At 45.2% G+C, this 19,184-nt stretch overlaps 1 protein-coding gene across 3 annotated transcripts in view; it reads left to right on the forward strand.

Annotated features, from left to right (window-relative positions):
* tbc1d4 (TBC1 domain family, member 4) overlaps positions 1 to 19,184 on the forward strand; it is a 336,885-nt gene that overhangs the window by 218,645 nt on the left and 99,056 nt on the right. For all 3 annotated transcript variants that reach the window (XM_070891722.1, XM_070891723.1, XM_070891724.1), the window contains 4 exons: positions 6,115 to 6,247; positions 9,175 to 9,266; positions 11,725 to 11,835; positions 12,313 to 12,432. In XM_070891722.1, coding sequence (XP_070747823.1) covers positions 6,115 to 6,247; positions 9,175 to 9,266; positions 11,725 to 11,835; positions 12,313 to 12,432 — 456 coding nt within the window. The remainder of the gene's footprint in view (positions 1 to 6,114; positions 6,248 to 9,174; positions 9,267 to 11,724; positions 11,836 to 12,312; positions 12,433 to 19,184) is intronic.

Below are 19,184 nucleotides of genomic sequence, written 5' to 3' on the forward strand. Positions count from 1 at the left end.
TGTATTACCCAAAGTGCATCATAACAGCTCATGTCACATGGTCCCTGCCTTAGCTGCTGAAACCCTCATCCATGCCCTTGTTACTTCTACACTGGACTGTTCCAATGCACTCCTGGCCGGCCTCCCAATTTCTACCCTCCGTAAACTTGAAGTCAGCCAGAACTTGGCTGCCCGTGTCCTAACTCACACTAAGTCCCGTTCACCCATCACCCCTGTGCTTGCTGACTTACATTAGTTCCCAGTTAAACAACGCCTCAATTAAAAAATTCTCATCCTTGTTTTCAAATCCCTCCATGGCCACGCCCCTTCCTATCTCCATAATCTTCTCCAGCATCACAACCTTCCGAGATGTCGGCGCTCCTCTAAATCTGGCCTCTTCAGCATCTCCGATTTTCATCGTTCCATCATTGACGGTCGTGCCTTCAAGCTGCCAAGGCCCTAAGCTCTGAAATTCTCTCCCTAAACCTCACCATCTCTCTACCTCTCTTTCCTCCTTTAAGGTGCTCCTTAAAACATACTTCATTGACCAAGCTCTGTCCTGATATTTCCTTATGTGTCTCGGTGTCAAGTTTTGTTCGATAACACTCCTGCGAAGCGCTTTGGGATGTTTTACTACATTAAAGGCGCTATATAAATGCAAGTTGTTGGGGTTGATGCAATATATAATATACATCTGAGAAAAGGAAAGGAAACGTTTGCGGAGGGAGGCGAGAATAATAAATAAAGAGGTTGCATCTTGAGTAAACTTCAAGTCCACCATAGTACATAGAAGGGAGGGGTGAATCATTTTTTTTTGCAGATTAAAGTGGTTGGTAAATAGAACAACAAATATTATAGCTTATATTTGTATCGTTCACTATTGGTAAGGTGCGTGATATTTTACTCAGTCATGTGGTTTATGTTGTTTTGATAAGTTTGCTGTGCTACACTGAGAGACAATCCACAGTTGTGGGACTGCGGTGAACATCAGAAACCACACTCCAGGTCCTGGCTTTGAGCAATGTCACAGGGGGTCCACTAGTGTTCACTGCACAATGACCAGAAATGAATCGGTATGTTTACAGATACATATTACAAAGAATTTACAGCGCGCCAACAGGCCATTCAGCCCAGCAGGTCTATGCCAGTGTTTATGCTCCACACGAGCCTCTTCCCATCCTACTTTTTATAACCCTGTCAGTATATGCTTCTATTCCTTTATCCCTCATGCACTTCTCCAGCTTCCCCTGAAATGTATCTATGCTATTTGCCTCAATTGTTTAATGTGGTAGCAAATTCCACACTTTTTCCCGAATTCTATATTGGATTTATTTGTGACTATCGTATATTTATACAGTAAAAAATGTTTCACAGGTGGCCCATTTTGGATGATAATTAAATCAGAGTTCCCTCCAAGTTTGGCATCTTTCCATTTCTTTTTTTTTCTAATTAAGTTAATAAAGTAAAAAATGTGCTTCAAAGAACTTGTTAGTAATAAGCAATCGCCTATCAGAATTAGTATCCTTTTCAAGCACGGGCAATTGTGTGTATTACACTTATCCTACTGGTTGCTTTTGCCTATCGAACGGCAGGACTTTTCACACAAAGTCCTACCATTGACTTATCATCTAACCCATTTTTTCACATGATGGTTACTCCCATATGAAGGACTCCCAAGTTGAATCCCTCCATGGCCTCACCTCTCCCGATCTCTGTAATCTCCTCCAACACCACAACCCCCCGAGATGTCTGCATTCCTCTAATTCTGCCCTTTTGAGCATCCCCGAATAAAACCGCTCAACCATTGGTGGCCGTGCCTTCTGTTGCCTAGGCCCCAAGCTCTGGAACTCGCTGCCTAAACCATTCCACCTCTCTACCTCTCTTTCCTCCTTCAAGACTGGAACCGATGTCGTGGAGGGAGTGTTTGCTCGTGCTGTTGGGGAGGATTTAAACTAATATGGCAGGGGAATGGGAATCTATGCAGGGAGACAGAGGCAACTAAAGTGGGGGCAGAAGCAAAAGGTAAAAAGGAGATAAGTAAAAGTGGAGGGCAGAGAAATCAAAAGCAAAAGTCAAAAAGGGCCATATTACAACATAATTCTAAAAGGACAAAGAGTGTTAAAAAAACAAGCCTAAAGGAGCATTCGTAATAAGGTGGATGAATTAACTGTGCAGACAGCTGTTAACGGATATGATGTAATTGGGATTACGGAGACATGGCTCCAGAGTGACCAAGGCTGGGAACTCAACATCCAGAGGTATTCAATATTCAGGAAGGATAGACAGAAAGGAAAAGGAGATGGGGTAGCGTTTCTGGTTAAAGAGGAGATTAACGCAATAGTAATGAAGGACATTAGCTTGGATGATGAGAAATCTGCATGGATAGAGCTGCAGAACACCAAAGGGCAGAAAGTGCTAGTGGGAGTTGTGTACAGACCACTAAACAATAGTAGTGAGGTTGGGGATGGCATCAAACAGGAAATTAGGGATGCGTGCAATAAAGTTACAGCAGTTATCATGCATGACTTTAATCTACATATAGATTGGGCTCACCAAACTGCTAGCATTACGGTGGAGGAGGATTTCCTGGTGTGTATAAGGGATGGTTTTCGAGAAACCAACTAGAGAGCTGGCCATCCTAGACTGGGTGTTGTGTAATGAGAAAGGATTAATTAGCAGTCTTGTTGTGTGAGGCCCCTTGGGGATAAGTAACCATAATATGATAGAATTCTTCATTAAGATGGAGAGTGACACAGTTAAGTCAGAGACTAGGATCCTGAACTTAAAGAAAGGTAACTTCGAAGGTATGAGACGTGAATTGGCTAGGATAGACTGGCGAATGATACTTAAAGGGTTGACGGTGGTTAGGCAATGGCAGACATTTAAAGATCACATAGATGAACTTCAACAATTGTACATCCCTCTCTGGTGTAAAAATAAAACGGGGAAGGTGGCTCAACCGTGGCTAACAAGGGAAATTAGGGATAGTGTTAAATCCAAGGAAGAGGCATATAAATTGGCCAGAAACCTGAGGACTGGGAGAAATTTATTTGGAATCAGAAACTGATTGCAAAAGCTTCTATAGAATTGTGAAGAGAAAAAGATTAGTGAAGACAAATGTAGGTCCCTTGCAGTCAGAATCAGGTGAATTTATAATGGGGAACAAAGAAATGGCAGACCAGTTGAATAAATACTTTGGTTCTGTCTTCACTAAGGAAGACACAAATAACCTTCCGGAAATACTCGGGGACCGAGGGTCTAGCGAGAAGGAGGAACTGAAGGAAATCCTTATTAGTCAGGAAATTGTGTTAGGGAAATTGATGGGATTGAAGGCCGATAAATCCCCAGGGCCTGATAGTCTGCATCCCAGAGTAGTTAAGGATGTGGATGCATTGGTGGTCATTTTACAACATTCTATAGACTCTGGATCAGTTCCTATGGATTGGAGGGTAGCTAATGTAACCCCACTTTTTAAAAAAGGAGGGAGAGAGAAAACAGGGAATTATAGACCGGTTAGCCTGATATCGGTAGTGGGGAAAATGTTGGAATCAATTATTAAATATGTAATAGGAGCGCATTTGGAAAGCAGTGACATGATCGGTCCAAGTCAGCATGGATTTATGAAAAGGAAATCATGCTTAACAAATCTTCTCGAATTTTTTGAGGATGTAACTAGTAGAGTCGATAAGGGAGAACCAATGGATGTGGTGTATTTGGACTTTCAAAAGGCTTTTGACAAGGTCCCACACAAGAGATTAGTGTGCAAAATTAAAGCACATGGTATTGGGGGTAATATATTGATGTGGATAGAGAACTGGTTGGCAGACAGGAAGCAAAGAGTAGGAATAAACGGGTCCTTTTCAGAATGGCAGGCAGTGACTAGTGGGGTACCGCAAGGTTTAGTGCTGGACCCCAGCTATTTACAATATACATTAATGATTCAGACGAAGGAATTGAATGTAATATCTCCAAGTTTGCAGATGACACTAAGCTGGGTGGCAGTGTGAGCTGTGAGGAGGATGCTAAGAGGCTGCAGGGTGACTTGGACAGGTTAGATGAGTGGGCAAATGCATGGCAGATGCAGTATAGTGTCGATAAATGTGAGGTTATCCACTTTGGTGGCAAAAACAAGGCAGCAGAAATTATCTGAATGGTGACAGATTAGGAAAAGGGGAGGTGCAATGAGACCTGGTTGTCATGGTACATCAGTCATTGAAAGTTGGCATGCAGGTACAGCAGGAGGTGAAGAAGGCAAATGGCATGTTGGCCTTCATAGCAAGAGGATTTGAGTATAGGAGCAGGGAAGTCTTGCTGCAGTTGTGCAGGGCCTTGGTGAGGCCACACCTCGAATATTGTGTTTAGTTTTGGTCTCCTAATCTGAGGAAGGACATTCGTGCTGTTGAGGGTGTGCAGTGAACATTCACCAGACTGATTCCCAGGATGGCAGGACTGACATATGAAGAAAGACTGGATCGACTAGGCTTATATTCATTGGAATTTAGAAGAATGAGAGGGGATGTCACAGAAATATATAAAATTCTGAAGGGATTGGACAGGTTAGATGCAGGAAGAATGTTCCCGATGTTGGGGAAGTCCAGAACCAGGGGTCACAGTCTAAGGATAAGGGGTAAGCCATTTAGGACCGAGATAAGCAAAAACATCTTCACTCAGAGAATTGTGAACCTGTGGAATTCTCTACCAGTTGTTGAGGTCAGTTTGTTAGATATATTCAAAAGGGAGTTAGATATGGCCCTTACGGCTAAAGGGATCAAGGGGTATGAAGAGAAAGCAGGAATGGGGTACTAAAGTTGCATGATCAGCCATGATCTTATTGAATGGTGGTGCAGGTTTGAAGGACCGAATGGCGTACTCCTGCACCTATTTTCTATGTTTCTATGTTTCTAAGACGTTCCTTAAATCCTACGTCTTTGACCAAGTTTTTGGTCATTACCCTAATTTGTCCTTATGTGGCTCGGTGTCATTTTTTGTCTCATAATACTCCTGCGAAGCGCCTTGGGATATCTCACTATGTTAAGGGTGCTATTTGAATACACGTTGTTGTTATGGAATGGCACAGTTGACTAACAAGAAACTGCCTGTTTGCAGAAGTGACCATTCTGGTTGTCAGACAAAAATGAAATAAATACCAAGCCAACAAAACCTCAAGGCATGAGAACACACCATCATGATTTCTTTTATAAGTCATGAATTAACATGATTAACTTGAATATTTGTATGATTTCCTCCCTTATTTATTGTTTGATGCTCGTTTAAACAGGAAATGTTGATAACATCTTCATGGGAGTTAGCTGCTAAGAATGACTGTGTGAGAGAGCTAAGCTAACATATATGCTGTGTTTAATCCAATGTGCTGCAGGACTTTATTATTTTAACAGTATTTATTAACACTGTTCTCTCACAACTGTCAGGTTTAAGTGTGTCTTTACAGCTATGAGCCCAGTGTTGTCATCCACTCACATTAATTAAATAGTTTTGAAAAATAAAAGGATATTCTATTTATGCTCTCCTCCCACCTTGTACCCTCCATAAACTTGCACTCATCCAAAACTCTGCTGCCCGTATACTAACTCACACCATACTGCTCACCCGTCACCCCTGTGCTCGCTGACCTTCATTCGTTTCCAGTCCTGCAACGCCTCAATTTTAAAATTCTCCTCCTTGTTTTCAAATCCCTCCATGGCCTCGCCCCTTCCTCTCTCTGTAACCTCCTCCAGCCCCACAACCCTTTGAGATCTCTGTGCTCCTCTATTTCTGGCTTCTTGCGTATCCCCAATTTTAATGCTGCACCATTGATGGCCATGCTGCGTAGGTCCTAGGCTCTGGAACCCCCTCCCTAAACCTCTCCACCTCTCTACTTCTCCTTTACGGAGCTCCTTAAAGCTGACCTATTTTACCAAGCTTTTGGTCATCTGTCTCAATAACTCATTATATGGCTTGGTGACAAATTTTGTTTGATCTTGCTCCCGTGAAGCGCATTGGGACATTATACTACGTTAAAGGTGCTGTATAAATTCAAGTTGTTGTTGGTATAGTAAAAAAAATGGTTTGTGCTCTTTCTTGAGCAGTAGATACTTGCTTTGTGCAGTGATTCATTTGAACTGTGCCCCTTGACAGGTGGATGAAGTCATGCTGACCTTGAAGCAGGCTTTTAGCACTGCTGCTGCCTTGCAGAACGCGAAGACTCAGATTAAACTGTGTGAGGCGTGTCCCATGCATTACTTGCATAAACTCTGTGAACGGATTGAAGGTAAATATGAGGCGCCGGCCAGCTAACTCTCATCTCCAACTGCAGCTTCTCGGAATCAGTACTTAATTTTCTGAGTGTATCAAATGATATTGTAAAATATTCCTTCTACTTCTAAATTGTAATTCTAAATCTCCTTTACAGCCCACTTTCAGGCAGTTCCAAAATGCAGGCGGCAACTCGGCCACTGGCCATTTTGCTGGCTCCCCATTGGTTGTATTTCTCTCCAGAAGTGATGGCAGACACAAAATATGTGGGTGGGTGAATTTAAATAGCACATTATTGGAGGAAAATAGGATATCTGATATATTTTCCTTCATTACCACTGTGGTAATGTTCAACGTCAGGAACCCCCATTGTGTTTTGACATTCAGTATTGCTCAGGAGATGGGGTTTAAGTTTTAAATGGCTCCCCTCCCCCTCCCCACCAGTCAAGTGCAATGAATCATGGAGGGATCGATCGCACTCTCTCAATGTGTTGAAATACGTGTCCACTTCTTCAGCTGCCCTGGAAGCAGCCAGTGCTCTCCTGCTGCAGATGACTGAGGCTTGCATAGGCAATATTCCACTCTTCCATAGCCCAGCCCCACCCACCCCCCCCCACCAACCCCCGCCCTCCCCTTCAAGAGGTAGGCTTCCCGACATTGCTGAAGATCCCAGCAGAGCAGGATCCTACCAAAAAATGCAAATAGAGTAAACCCTGGCTATCCGCCAGGTCAATGTCTGGGGACACGAGTGGCACAAAACCTGCCCCGCAGCAGTTCTAGCAGGCTTTCCACTGAAGAGGAAAATCTCGGCCAATTTGCTTTGAATGTTCCCGGCCTCGGAATGCTGAGGTCAACTGGTGGACGTGCAGTACTGAGGGAGTGCTGCAGTGTCCCAGGTGCCACCATTCAGATGGGATGTAAAACAGAGGCCCAGGGGTTCTCCTCAGGTGGACATAAAAGATCCCATGACACTAGTGAAGGAAGAGCAAGGGAGTTCTCCCAGTATCCTGGCCAACAATTTTCCCTCAGCCAATACCATATTTGGTAATTTAACGTTTTATTATTTGTTCAAACTTGCTGTGTACAAATTGGCTACCTAGATAATAACACTTAAAACACTTAAAAGGAAAGTTGACTGTGAAGCTCTTTAAATGTTTTGAGAATGTGAAAGGCACAAATGCTTTTTGGGATAAACCGAAATCTGGTACTCAGCTGTAAAATAGTTATAAACTCTATTAAAAAGGAATATGAACACAATGAAGAGCTCTGCCAATTACTCTTTGGGTAAAGACACATGTATAAATTTGGGCCATATAGATTAAGAAGGTCCTGTTGTTGACTCTTGCACTTTACTTGATTAGCTGATCTGAGCTGGGACACCAGTGGTGGCTCTTCATTCCAGGGCGAGGAATATTTGAAAATCAGCTGGGGCTTCTGCCCCAACTCACCACCCTCAAGGACAGGACAAAGCTCGGCCGTGAATACCCCCTTTTCACTCTTACCACTTTAATCAGATAGTATGCCAATACTTACTGTCTGGGTTCACACATAAAGAATGGCCACCTAGACAGGGTACACTCCAGCCTGTGGAGTCATAACTCAAAGTCACCTGTTGACGACATTAAGTTAGGTGGCACAGCAGGTAGAGTAGATGGGAGCAGAAAGTTGCAAAGATACATTGATAGATTGAATGAGTGGGCAAACCTGTGGCAGATGGAGTTCAGTGTGGGGATGTGTGAGGCCATCAACTTTGGCCCTAAGAAAGATAGAACAGAGTATTTTCTAAATGGTGAGTAGTTAGGAACTGTGGAGGAGCAGAGAGATTTAGGGATCCACGTCCAGAAATCACTAAAAGCTAGTGCACAGGTACAAAAATAATTAAAAAGGCGAATGGAATATTTGCATTTATCTCAAGGGGGCTGGGATAGGAAGGGTTGGAATTTATGTTCCAGTGATATAAAGCTCTGGTTAGATTACATCTGGATAGATTTTTGTTAGGTAAATGCAGTTGAGATACAGGTCAGACACAATCTTAATTGAATGGCAGAATAGATCCGAGGAGCTGAATTTCCCACTTTTGTTCCTCTGAGGCACTACAACATGAGTCTCCATTAGCGTAGGAGAGAAAATTGGAGCAGAAATATAACACTGTTCAGGAAACTTATATGGTTCAGGCTACGAGAAATTTGTTTAAAAACAAGTGTCGAGCTTTGAAAATAAATTATTCCAGCATTCCATTTGTGCTTCATTTTCTGAGTGTTTAAAGTATGAAAATGGTCTGATACCTGCAAGCGAGTGCAAAAACCACTTTTGTTCTGATAAGGTAACATTTCAGGGTTTACACTACCGGCGAGCACTGAGAAGGTTTTTCAGCATTTAAATAAATTATTCATTCTCAGGATGAGGGCATCGCTGGCAAAGTCGGCATTTATTACCCATCACTTGAGAAGGTGATGGTGGGCTTCCTCTTGAACCGCTGCAGTCCGTGTGGTGAAGGGACTCCCACAGTGCTGTTTGCGAGGGAGCTCCAGAAATTTGACCCAGCGACAATTAAGGAACGGCGATATATGTCCAAGTCAGAATGGTGTGTGACTTGGAGGGGAATTTGAAGGCGATGGTGTTCCCATGCGCCTGCTGCCCTTGTCCTTCTAGGTGGTGGTGATTGTGGGCTGGTGAGGTGCTGGTGAAGAAGCCATAGCGACTTGCTGCTGTACATCTCTGTTTATGATAGGCATTGCGGCTTAATACCAGGTTATACCTCGAGACAACCATAACAAGGATAGATATTACAGATTGATTTGATACCATAATGTGACTGGCAGTATAAAGCAGGTGCCTGAATTTTGTGGTAGTTTAGTCCAAAACAATAGAAAGAATTGCAGCTTGTTTAAGCAAATCGAATAATGAACTAGCACATTGATCAACATTCCTCTGTTTCCCCAGGTCTCTACCCTCCACGTGCCAAGCTTGCCATACAAAGGCACGTTTCCCTTTTGAGTGACAATGAACAAGCCGATATTTTTGAACGTGTCCAGGTAACAATATAAAGCCTTTTCAGAAAGGGCTCAAAAAAATTATATATTGATTATTGGAAGCTGTGTTGATAAATATTGATTATAGATTATGTATGGGTTTACATAGAATTACATATGATATATGACACAGAAACAGGCCATTTGGCCCAACCAGTCCATGCCGGCGTTTATGCTCTACACGAGCCTCCTCCCGTCTTTCCTCATCTAACTCTTATCAGCATAACTCTCTATTCGCTTCTCCCTCGTGTGCTTGTCTAGCCTCCCCTTAAATGATCTGTACTATTCGCTTCAACCTGTGGTAGCGAGTTCCACATTCTCACCACTCTTTGGGTAAAGAAGTTTCTTCTGAATTCCCTATTGACTTTCTTGTTGACTATCTTATATTGATGGCCTCTAGTTATACTCTTCCTCACAAGTGGAAACACTTTATCTGCATCTACTCTATCAAAACCTTTTATAATTTTAAAGGTCTCTATTAGGTCAACCCTCAGCCTTCTTTTTTCAAGCGAAAACAGACCCAGCCTGCTCATCCTTTCTTGATAGGTAAACCCTCGCATTTCTGGTATCATCCTTGTAAATCTTCTTCCTTGTAACAATAATTTTAACTCTTAACAAAAAATTGAATTGAAATTTCTGATTCGATCATTCATTTGTGACTATCATTTAAGTTAATTATCACAGTACTTGTTACAGTTTTGCTACATTTTGAAAAGACATTGCTTGCTAGTAAAGACTGAAGATTCAGAAATAATTCTTCTTAATACACCCTCAACACAGATGCGCTGCCCATCTTCTCTGATGCATTCCTAGTTCTAGCCCCAAAGCTTACCCCAGTATGATTATTGATGGGGAATGTATACTGGGCCCATATGCAGATAATACACCAGTATCAGGATTACTTTGAGTGAGATGACAAAGGCACTTAAAAAAGCAATGTAAAGAACATGGGTCTAGTCTTATGCCAAAGACGAAACCCAAAAGGACATGACTTCACCCTTGGTTTTAACCCTCACAGATCCTATTCCACTATCAATTAATTCTTCATTCCAAAATTGGAGCTGGCATGAGGACAGACTGGAAGCTTGTGTTGGACTATGCAATGCTGTTCACCACAAGGGATATCCTCCCTTCCATCATCATCATCATAGGCAGTCCCTCGAAATCGAGGAAGACTTGCTTCCACCCTAAAAGTGAGTTCTCAGGTGACTGTACAGTCCAATACGGGAATTACAGTCTCTGTCACTGGTGGGACAGACAATGGTTGAAGGAAAGGGTGGACAGGGAGTCTGGTTTGCCGCACGCTCCTTCAGCTACATGTGCTTGCTTTCTGCATGCTCTCAATGTTCTTCCTTCAATTAGGGCCGTCTTTGGCCAGGGACTCCCAGGTGTTGGTGGATATGTTGCACTTTATCAAGGAGGCGTTGAGGGTGTCTTTGAAACGTTTCCTCTGCCCACCTGGGGATCGCCTGCTGTGTAGGAGTTCCTAGTAGAACGCTTGCTTTGGGAGTCTTATGTCGAGCATGCGGACTTCGGTCGCCTGAGGAAGAGTGTTCGAAGATCAGGCCCTCAAATCTGTCACCAAGCTTATGGTCTACAGAGCTGTAGTGATACCTGCCCCCCTGTATGGCTCAGAAATGTGGACCATATACAGTAGACACCTCAAATTGCTGAAGAAATACCAGCAACGATGTCTCCGCAAGATCCTGCAAATCCACTTGGAGGATAGAAGCACCAACGTCAGTGTTCTCGATCAGGCCAACATCCCCAGCATCGAAGCACTGACCACACTCGACCAGCTCCATTGGGCGAGCCACATTGTCCCTTCCATGGAGACACCATGGCTGGCAATTGAACACCTCCCTCCTCAGGGTGTCAGCTTACTTCTCTACTTGTGTGACAGTGCCCAGGTGGTGTGATATATGCTGCCTGGGAAAAGAAGGCTATCCCAGCCACCCCATAGAGAGTAAAAGAGGAAGTGTACACCCTCAAATAACAGTAGAAGGCTCCCAAAATGTAAGGTGAGACCAAAAGAGAACTAGACTGTCTCCTCCTCAGTACCGCAAAGCAACTGATCTGTATTACATTTGTGTAATAATATGACCTATGCACTCAATTCTCTGGTCTGCATTGCCATTGAGTGAGTGGAGTCTTGTAATTTGAGGGCTGCTAACTCCATGGCCATTTCCTGCAATCAGTTTTCGGTCATCCATTATCCAAACCACTCTCTGAAGCTCACTCACTGTCATAGTGCACCACGTTTTTTTGTAGCGTGCACACTGGGATTGTAACATATGTCAACGTACTGTAACTAAAAACAATTGCAATAAAAATACTGCCTTATAGCTGAAACCTTTTTGAACATGTGGAAAACAACTGCAGTACAGTTGGCGACCTCTAGTGGGCGGGTTTTTGAGACGCTTATCCATGAGTAATATTAACGAATTATCTGTATCGACAGAAACTGAAGCCAGCTGATGACCAAGATGAGAATGAATTGGTGATTCTCATTCTGAGGCAGATTTGTGAGTCCAAGCAGAAGATTCACGCCCACCTTGGAGAGACCCCTATGGTACAGCACTTGTCTTTATTCACATTGGGAAAGAAAAATGCTTGAACTTGTGACTGTGGAGTTATGCATGGAATAACTGTGACCCAAGTCTGTGTTTTGTTTTAATATGTTGAAGTTTTGGTCAAATGATAAGATAGGCCTCTACCAGTTACATGTCATAGCCGCCAGGATTTCAGATACAATTGTGTCGGAAATTAGTTCAAGAGCATTCGTCACCCACATAGTAACTGTGACTGCTCCAAAATAATTGACTGTGCATGAAACGCTTTGAGATGTCCTGAGAAACTTGATGAGGATTCTATATAAATGCAAGTCTCGTCTTTCTTTCTGCCTTGCTTCAGGCAGCAGAGGAACAGATTCTAGCATTTGCGCCCAGTGTTTGGCATTGTTAGTCTGACTTTATTTGGGTCACCTGCTTCAGTGAATTTGCTGAAAATCTTGCTCACCCACAGAACTGTTTTGTTTTTGTTTTCAAAGCCTGTGCCAAACAACATGATCCCAGAGCACTCCGCAAGCACGGGCAGGTTTAAACTCGATGTTCTGAAAAACAAGGCAAAGAAATCTTTAACCAGCTCTCTGGAAAATATCTTCTCACGGGTAAGAAGATATTAACATGACTTGTTGGCTGGTTTTATGTTCATCTCTCGAGAGGTCATTATGTGGTACCTCTTTTAATCTCGAAATAGGATGTCTCCTAACGTGGTGCTTGGTCCTCGCGTACTTCGTCCCACAATATACAAGAGAATGCTCAGAAACGAGGCACTGTTTCTAGCCGGCACATTGAATACTTTATTCAACACCGTCTTAAACAACTGATATGATAGGAATGGATAAGAATATTCATTGCTCACTCCCTGTCTGTTGCACTGACTACACACTCCTTATCCCTGAATGTTGAGTGCAGATTTTCAACTTGCTGCCCAGGCATCAAACTGGCATTGCGAATTTTCTGCCCGTTACCGAAATAAATGGAATAAAAATTGTGCAGATTCTGTAATGCACGGCCGATCAGCAACGCCAGTTTTACACCTGGGCGGCAGTGTTCCCTCGAAGCTGCAGCATGCGGGGCCGCGCAGTAATCGGCAGGCTTCCGCCCAGGCCGCTCACAGGCCTTCCCATTGGAAATTTGCATGTGCAGAAATTTAAAGGGACCACGCACTGAAATAAACAGGCCCACGCAGAACAAAGACAATTTAGAGGGCACATTGTCGGGCAAGCTGAACATCTGCCCTATGGTCTCCTGTGCTTCACCTGTATTGCTGTGGCTTCTACCTTGGCGAGACAGTTTGCAATACTCAAAGTCTACATGTACCCGTGCTAAAACTGGCTTTGGCCACTCCTGAAGTCCCACACTACCTCAGGCTCGGAAACGCCCCTCAATGTTTCATCCAACACGGTTGGGAATAAATAGTCTTGTTGCTTTTCCTCAGATCAACCTTCCCTGCATATCCAAGCACTTTCCATACAAACATCATCTGACGATTCAAATTGTTCCACCTGATGACACACATTGGCTGAACTGGACAGCGAATTAGTTTTTAGTATAGTATGTGTGTACAGTAAAATAGATAACAAACCTGAGAGACAACCTTTCCTTAGTGATCAGGTTCTTGTGATGCACCTCTTGGTACACTGCAGCTTAGACTCAGTTCATAATATCATTGTATAGTTCAGACTTGGGAAAAATGTCCCACAAATGATGCTAGCAGCTCTGTGAAAATACTTTTATAAATCCCTCCTGCTGTTTTTATTTAAATATATCATTCCAAATCCATTTGAAAATGTTTCCTCTCGTCTTTAAGCAGCAGCTCACACCATTCTCTGATTGCTGTTCTTCAGCCAATATGATTTTATAAGTAAGAATCTAAAAGGATACAGAGAAAGAGCTTTGAAATGGGAGTAGAGTCAATAGTTCCAGTTGAAGAGCAAGCGATGGGCTGAACGGTCTCCTGTGTTATAATATCCATGATTCTGTGAATAGCAGCTGTGTTGGGAGCACCATTTGACATTTTTCCTTTTTCCCCTCACTCGTAAAGCTCTTGTCTTCCACTCTAAGCATGCTACATGCATACTTGCTCCTAGCTGTGTCTCCTCCACCCATAACTCCTCCAAACTGTGTCTGTTCCACTCATACCTCCTCCTGGCTGTGTCTCCTCCACCCATACCTCCTCCAAACTGTGTCTCCTCCACCCATACCTCCTCCAAACTGTGCCTCCTCCACCCATACCTCCTCCAAACTGTGTCTCCTCCATCCATACCTCCGCCTAACTGTGTCTCCTCCACCCATAACTCCAAACTGTGTCTCCTCCAGCCATACCTCCTCGAAGCTGTGTCTCCTCCATCCATACCTCCGCCTAACTGTGTCTCCTCCACCCATACCTCCAAACTGTGTCTCCTCCACCCATACCTCCTCCAAACTGTGTCTCCTCCACCCATACCTCCAAACTGTGTCTCCTCCACCCATACCTCCTCCAAACTGTGTCTCCTCCACCCATACCTCCTCCAAACTGTGCCTGTTCCACTCATACCTCCTCCAAACTGTGCCTGCACCATCTATACCGCCTGCCTCCAAACTGTGTCTCCTCCACCGATACCTCCAAAACTATGTCTCCTCCACCTATACCTCCTCCAAACTGTGTCTCCTCCATCCATACCTCCAAACTATGTCTGCTCCACCCATACCTCCTCCAAACTGTGTCTCCTCCACCCATACCTCCTCCAAACTGTGTCTCCTCCATCCATACCTCCAAACTATGTCTGCTCCACCCATACCTCCTCCAAACTGTGTCTCCTCCATCCATACCTCCTCCAAACTGTGTCTCCTCCACCCATACCTCCTCCAAACTGTGTCTCCTCCACCCATACCTCCTCCAAACTGTGTCTCCTCCATCCATACCTCCGCCTAACTGTGTCTCCTCCACCCATACCTCCTCCAAACTGTGTCTCCTCCATCCATACCTCCGCCTAACTGTGTCTCCTCCATCCATAACTCCTCCAAACTGTGTTTCCTCCACCCATACCTCCTCCAAATTGTGTCTCCTCCATCCATACCTCCACCTAACTGTGTCTCCTCCACCCATACCTCCTCCAAACTGTGTTTCCTCCACCCATACCTCCTCCAAACTGTGTCCCCTCCACCCATACCTCCGCCTAACTGTGCTCCTCCACCCATACCTCCTCCAAACTGTGTCTCCTCCACCCATACCTCCAAACTGTGTCTCCTCCATCCATACCTCCTCCAAACTGTGTCTCCTCCACCCATACCTCCTCCAAACTGTGTCTCCTCCACCCATATCTCCTCCAAACTGTGTCTCCTCCATCCATACCTCCGCCTAACTGTGTCTCCTCCACCCATACCTCCAAACTGTGTCTCCTCCACCCATACCTCCAAACTGTGTCTCCTCCACCCATACCTCCTCCAACTTGTGTCTCCTCCACCCATACCTCCTCCAAACTGTGTTTCCTCCACCCATACCTCCTCCAAACTGTGTCTCCTCCACCCATACCTCCTCCAAACTGCCTGTTCCACTCATACCTCTTCCAAACTGTGCCTGCACCATCTATACCGCCTGCCTCCAAACTGTGTCTCCTCCACCGATACCTCCAAAACTATGTCTCCTCCACCTTTACCTCCTCTAAACTGTGTCTCCTCCATCCATACCTCCAAACTATGTCTGCTCCACCCATGCCTCCTCCAAACTGTGTCTCCTCCACCCATACCTCCTTCAAACTGTGTCTCCTCCATCCATACCTCCAAACTATGTCTGCTCCACCCATACCTCCTCCAAACTGTGTCTCCTCCATCCATACCTCCTCCAAACTGTGTCTCCTCCACCCATACCTCCTCCAAACTGTGTCTCCTCCACCCATACCTCCAAACTGTGTCTCCTCCACCCATATCTCCTCCAAACTGTGTCTCCTCCATCCATACCTCCTCCAAACTGTGTCTCCTCCACCCATACCTCCTCCAAACTGTGTCTCCTCCATCCATACCTCCAAACTATGTCTGCTCCACCCATACCTCCTCCAAACTGTGTCTCCTCCATCCATACCTCCGCCTAACTGTGTCTCCTCCACCCATACCTCCTCCAAACTGTGTCTCCTCCACCCATACCTCCTCCAAACTGTGTCTCCTCCATCCATACCTCCAAACTATGTCTGCTCCACCCATACCTCCTCCAAACTGTGTCTCCTCCACCCATACCTCCTCCAAACTGTGTCTCCTCCATCCATACCTCCAAACTATGTCTGCTCCACCCATACCTCCTCCAAACTGTGTCTCCTCCATCCATACCTCCAAACTGTGTCTCCTCCACCCATACCTCCAAAACTATGTCTCCTCCATCTTTACCTCCTCTAAACTGTGTCTCCTCCACCCATACCTCCAAACTGTGTCTCCTCCATCCATACCTCCTCCAAACTGTGTCTCCTCCACCCATACCTCCTCCAAACTGTGTCTCCTCCACCCATACCTCCTCCAAACTGTGTCTCCTCCACCCATACCTCCAAACTGTGTCTCCTCCACCCATATCTCCTCCAAACTGTGTCTCCTCCATCCATACCTCCGCCTAACTGTGTCTCCTCCACCCATACCTCCAAACTGTGTCTCCTCCACCCATACCTCCTCCAAACTGTGTCTCCTCCACCCATACCTCCTCCAAACTGTGTTTCCTCCACCCATACCTCCTCCAAACTGTGTCTCCTCCACCCATACCTCCTCCAAACTGTGTCTCCTCCATCCATACCTCTGCCTAACTGTGTCTCCTCCACCCATACCTCCAAACTGTGTCTCCTCCAGCCATACCTCCTCCAAGCTGTGTCTCCTCCATCCATACCTCCAAACTATGTCTGCTCCACCCATACCTCCTCCAAACTGTGTCTCCTCCATCCATACCTCCTCCAAACTGTGTCTCCTCCACCCATACCTCCTCCAAACTGTGTCTCCTCCACCCATACCTCCAAACTGTGTCTCCTCCACCCATACCTCCTCCAAACTGTGTCTCCTCCACCCATACCTCCTCCAAACTGTGTCTCCTCCACCCATACCTCCTCCAAACTGTGTCTCCTCCACCCATACCTCCAAACTGTGTCTCCTCCACCCATATCTCCTCCAAACTGTGTCTCCTCCATCCATACCTCCGCCTAACTGTGTCTCCTCCACCCATACCTCCAAACTGTGTCTCCTCCACCCATACCTCCAAAACTATGTCTCCTCCATCTTTACCTCCTCTAAACTGTGTCTCCTCCACCCATACCTCCAAACTGTGTCTCCTCCATCCATACCTCCTCCAAACTGTGTCTCCTCCACCCATACCTCCTCCAAACTGTGTCTCCTCCACCCATACCTCCTCCAAACTGTGTCTCCTCCACCCATACCTCCAAACTGTGTCTCCTCCACCCATATCTGCTCCAAACTGTGTCTCCTCCATCCATACCACCGCCTAACTGTGTCTCCTCCACCCATACCTCCAAACTGTGTCTCCTCCACCCATACCTCCTCCAAACTGTGTCTCCTCCACCCATACCTCCTCCAAACTGTGTTTCCTCCACCCATACCTCCTCCAAACTGTGTCTCCTCCACCCATACCTCCTCCAAACTGTGTCTCCTCCACCCATACCTCCTCCAAGCTGTGTCTCCTCCACTCATACCTCCTCCAAACTGTGTCTCCTCCACCCATACCTCCTCCAAACTGTGTCTCCTCCACCCATACCTCCTCCAAACTGTGTCTCCTCCACCCATACCTCCAAACTGTGTCTCCTCCACCCATATCTCCTCCAAACTGTGTCTCCTCCATCCATACCTCCGCCTAACTGTGTCTCCTCCACCCATACCTCCAAACTGTGTCTCCTCCACCCATACCTCCTCCAAACTGTGTCTCCTCCACCCATACCTCCTCCAAACTGTGTTTCCTCCACCCATACCTCCTCCAAACTGTGTCTCCTCCACCCATACCTCCTCCAAACTGTGTCTCCTCCACCCATACCTCCTCCAAGCTGTGTCTCCTCCACTCATACCTCCTCCAAACTGTGTCTCCTCCACCCATACCTCCAAACTGTGTCTCCTCCACCCATACCTCCTCCAAGCTGTGTCTCCTCCACTCATACCTCCTCCAAACTGTGTCTCCTCCACCCATACCTCCAAACTGTGTCTCCTCCACCCATACCTCCTCCAAGCTGTGTCTCCTCCACTCATACCTCCTCCAAACTGTGTCTCCTCCACCCATACTTCCTCCTATCTGTGTCTCCTCCACCCATACCTCCAAACTGTGCCTGCTTCATCCATGCCTCCTCCAAACTATGCCTCCTCTGTACCATGCCTCCTTCACATCAGACTTAGTTTAAACTATTCTTCCTCTTCGCCAAGCTTCATCCATGACCAGGCATCCTCTCCATATCATATTTCCTCCAGGCTATGCCTCCTCCATGCCATGCTTCCCTTACACAATGCCACCTCCAGACTATGTCTCCTCTATGGCATGTTTTCCTTAGGTGTTCTGACTGAAATTAGAAATGCATCATGTGGATAATTGTAGAGGAAAATTTCAGTTCTATCACTCAAGGCACAGTGCTTAATTAATCATCATGCTGTATCATTGGGAGGCCAGATTTGCCGTCTCCTTCAGATTGTGTTTCTAGTGCCATATTTCAGAACTGTCAATCAGTATCTCTGCTCTGTTATACATGTCAAAATCAGAGAGACTAAATTTAGCAACAGGAAAATAGGCATAATAAATTGTTACCCGTATAGTTCTTACAAATAAAGACTAGGCGGACTTGGTTTTGTGCAGTGGTCCATCCCAGCGTGAATGTGTCTTGGTAATAGTTGCAGGTATCCCATTGAACAATTAATACTGAGCATATCACAGGCAGATCAAATGAAACCAGATGGAATTGGGACTGCATGATACTAATTATTTGAGGTTGTAATCCACATTCACACATTGAGATGAGTACATGGGGTATAGCACTGTTATAATAAAGCGACAGAAAGCAACTCGGTATAAATAGGCAGCTTCTCGTGAATTTAAAGGCTCCTGAGCTGAAATTCGGTAGCATGACGTTTATTTACATTGTTCTGTTTAAAAAGAAAGAAAGACTTACATTTATATAGCGCCTTTAATGATCACTGGACATCCTAAAGCACTTTACAGCCAATGAAGTACTTTTGGAGTGTAGTCACTGTTGTAAAGTGAGAAACATGGCAGCCAATTTGTGCACAGCAAGCTCCCACAAATAGCAATGTGATTAGGACCAGATAATCTGTTTCTAATATGTTGATTGAGGGATAAATATGGGTTTAAAGTCCACCTGAGAGAGCAGACGGGGCCTCGGTTTAACGTCTCATCTGA

The sequence above is a fragment of the Pristiophorus japonicus genome, chromosome 10 (genome assembly GCF_044704955.1).
Source record: "Pristiophorus japonicus isolate sPriJap1 chromosome 10, sPriJap1.hap1, whole genome shotgun sequence".
NCBI classification, from domain to species: domain Eukaryota; kingdom Metazoa; phylum Chordata; class Chondrichthyes; family Pristiophoridae; genus Pristiophorus; species Pristiophorus japonicus.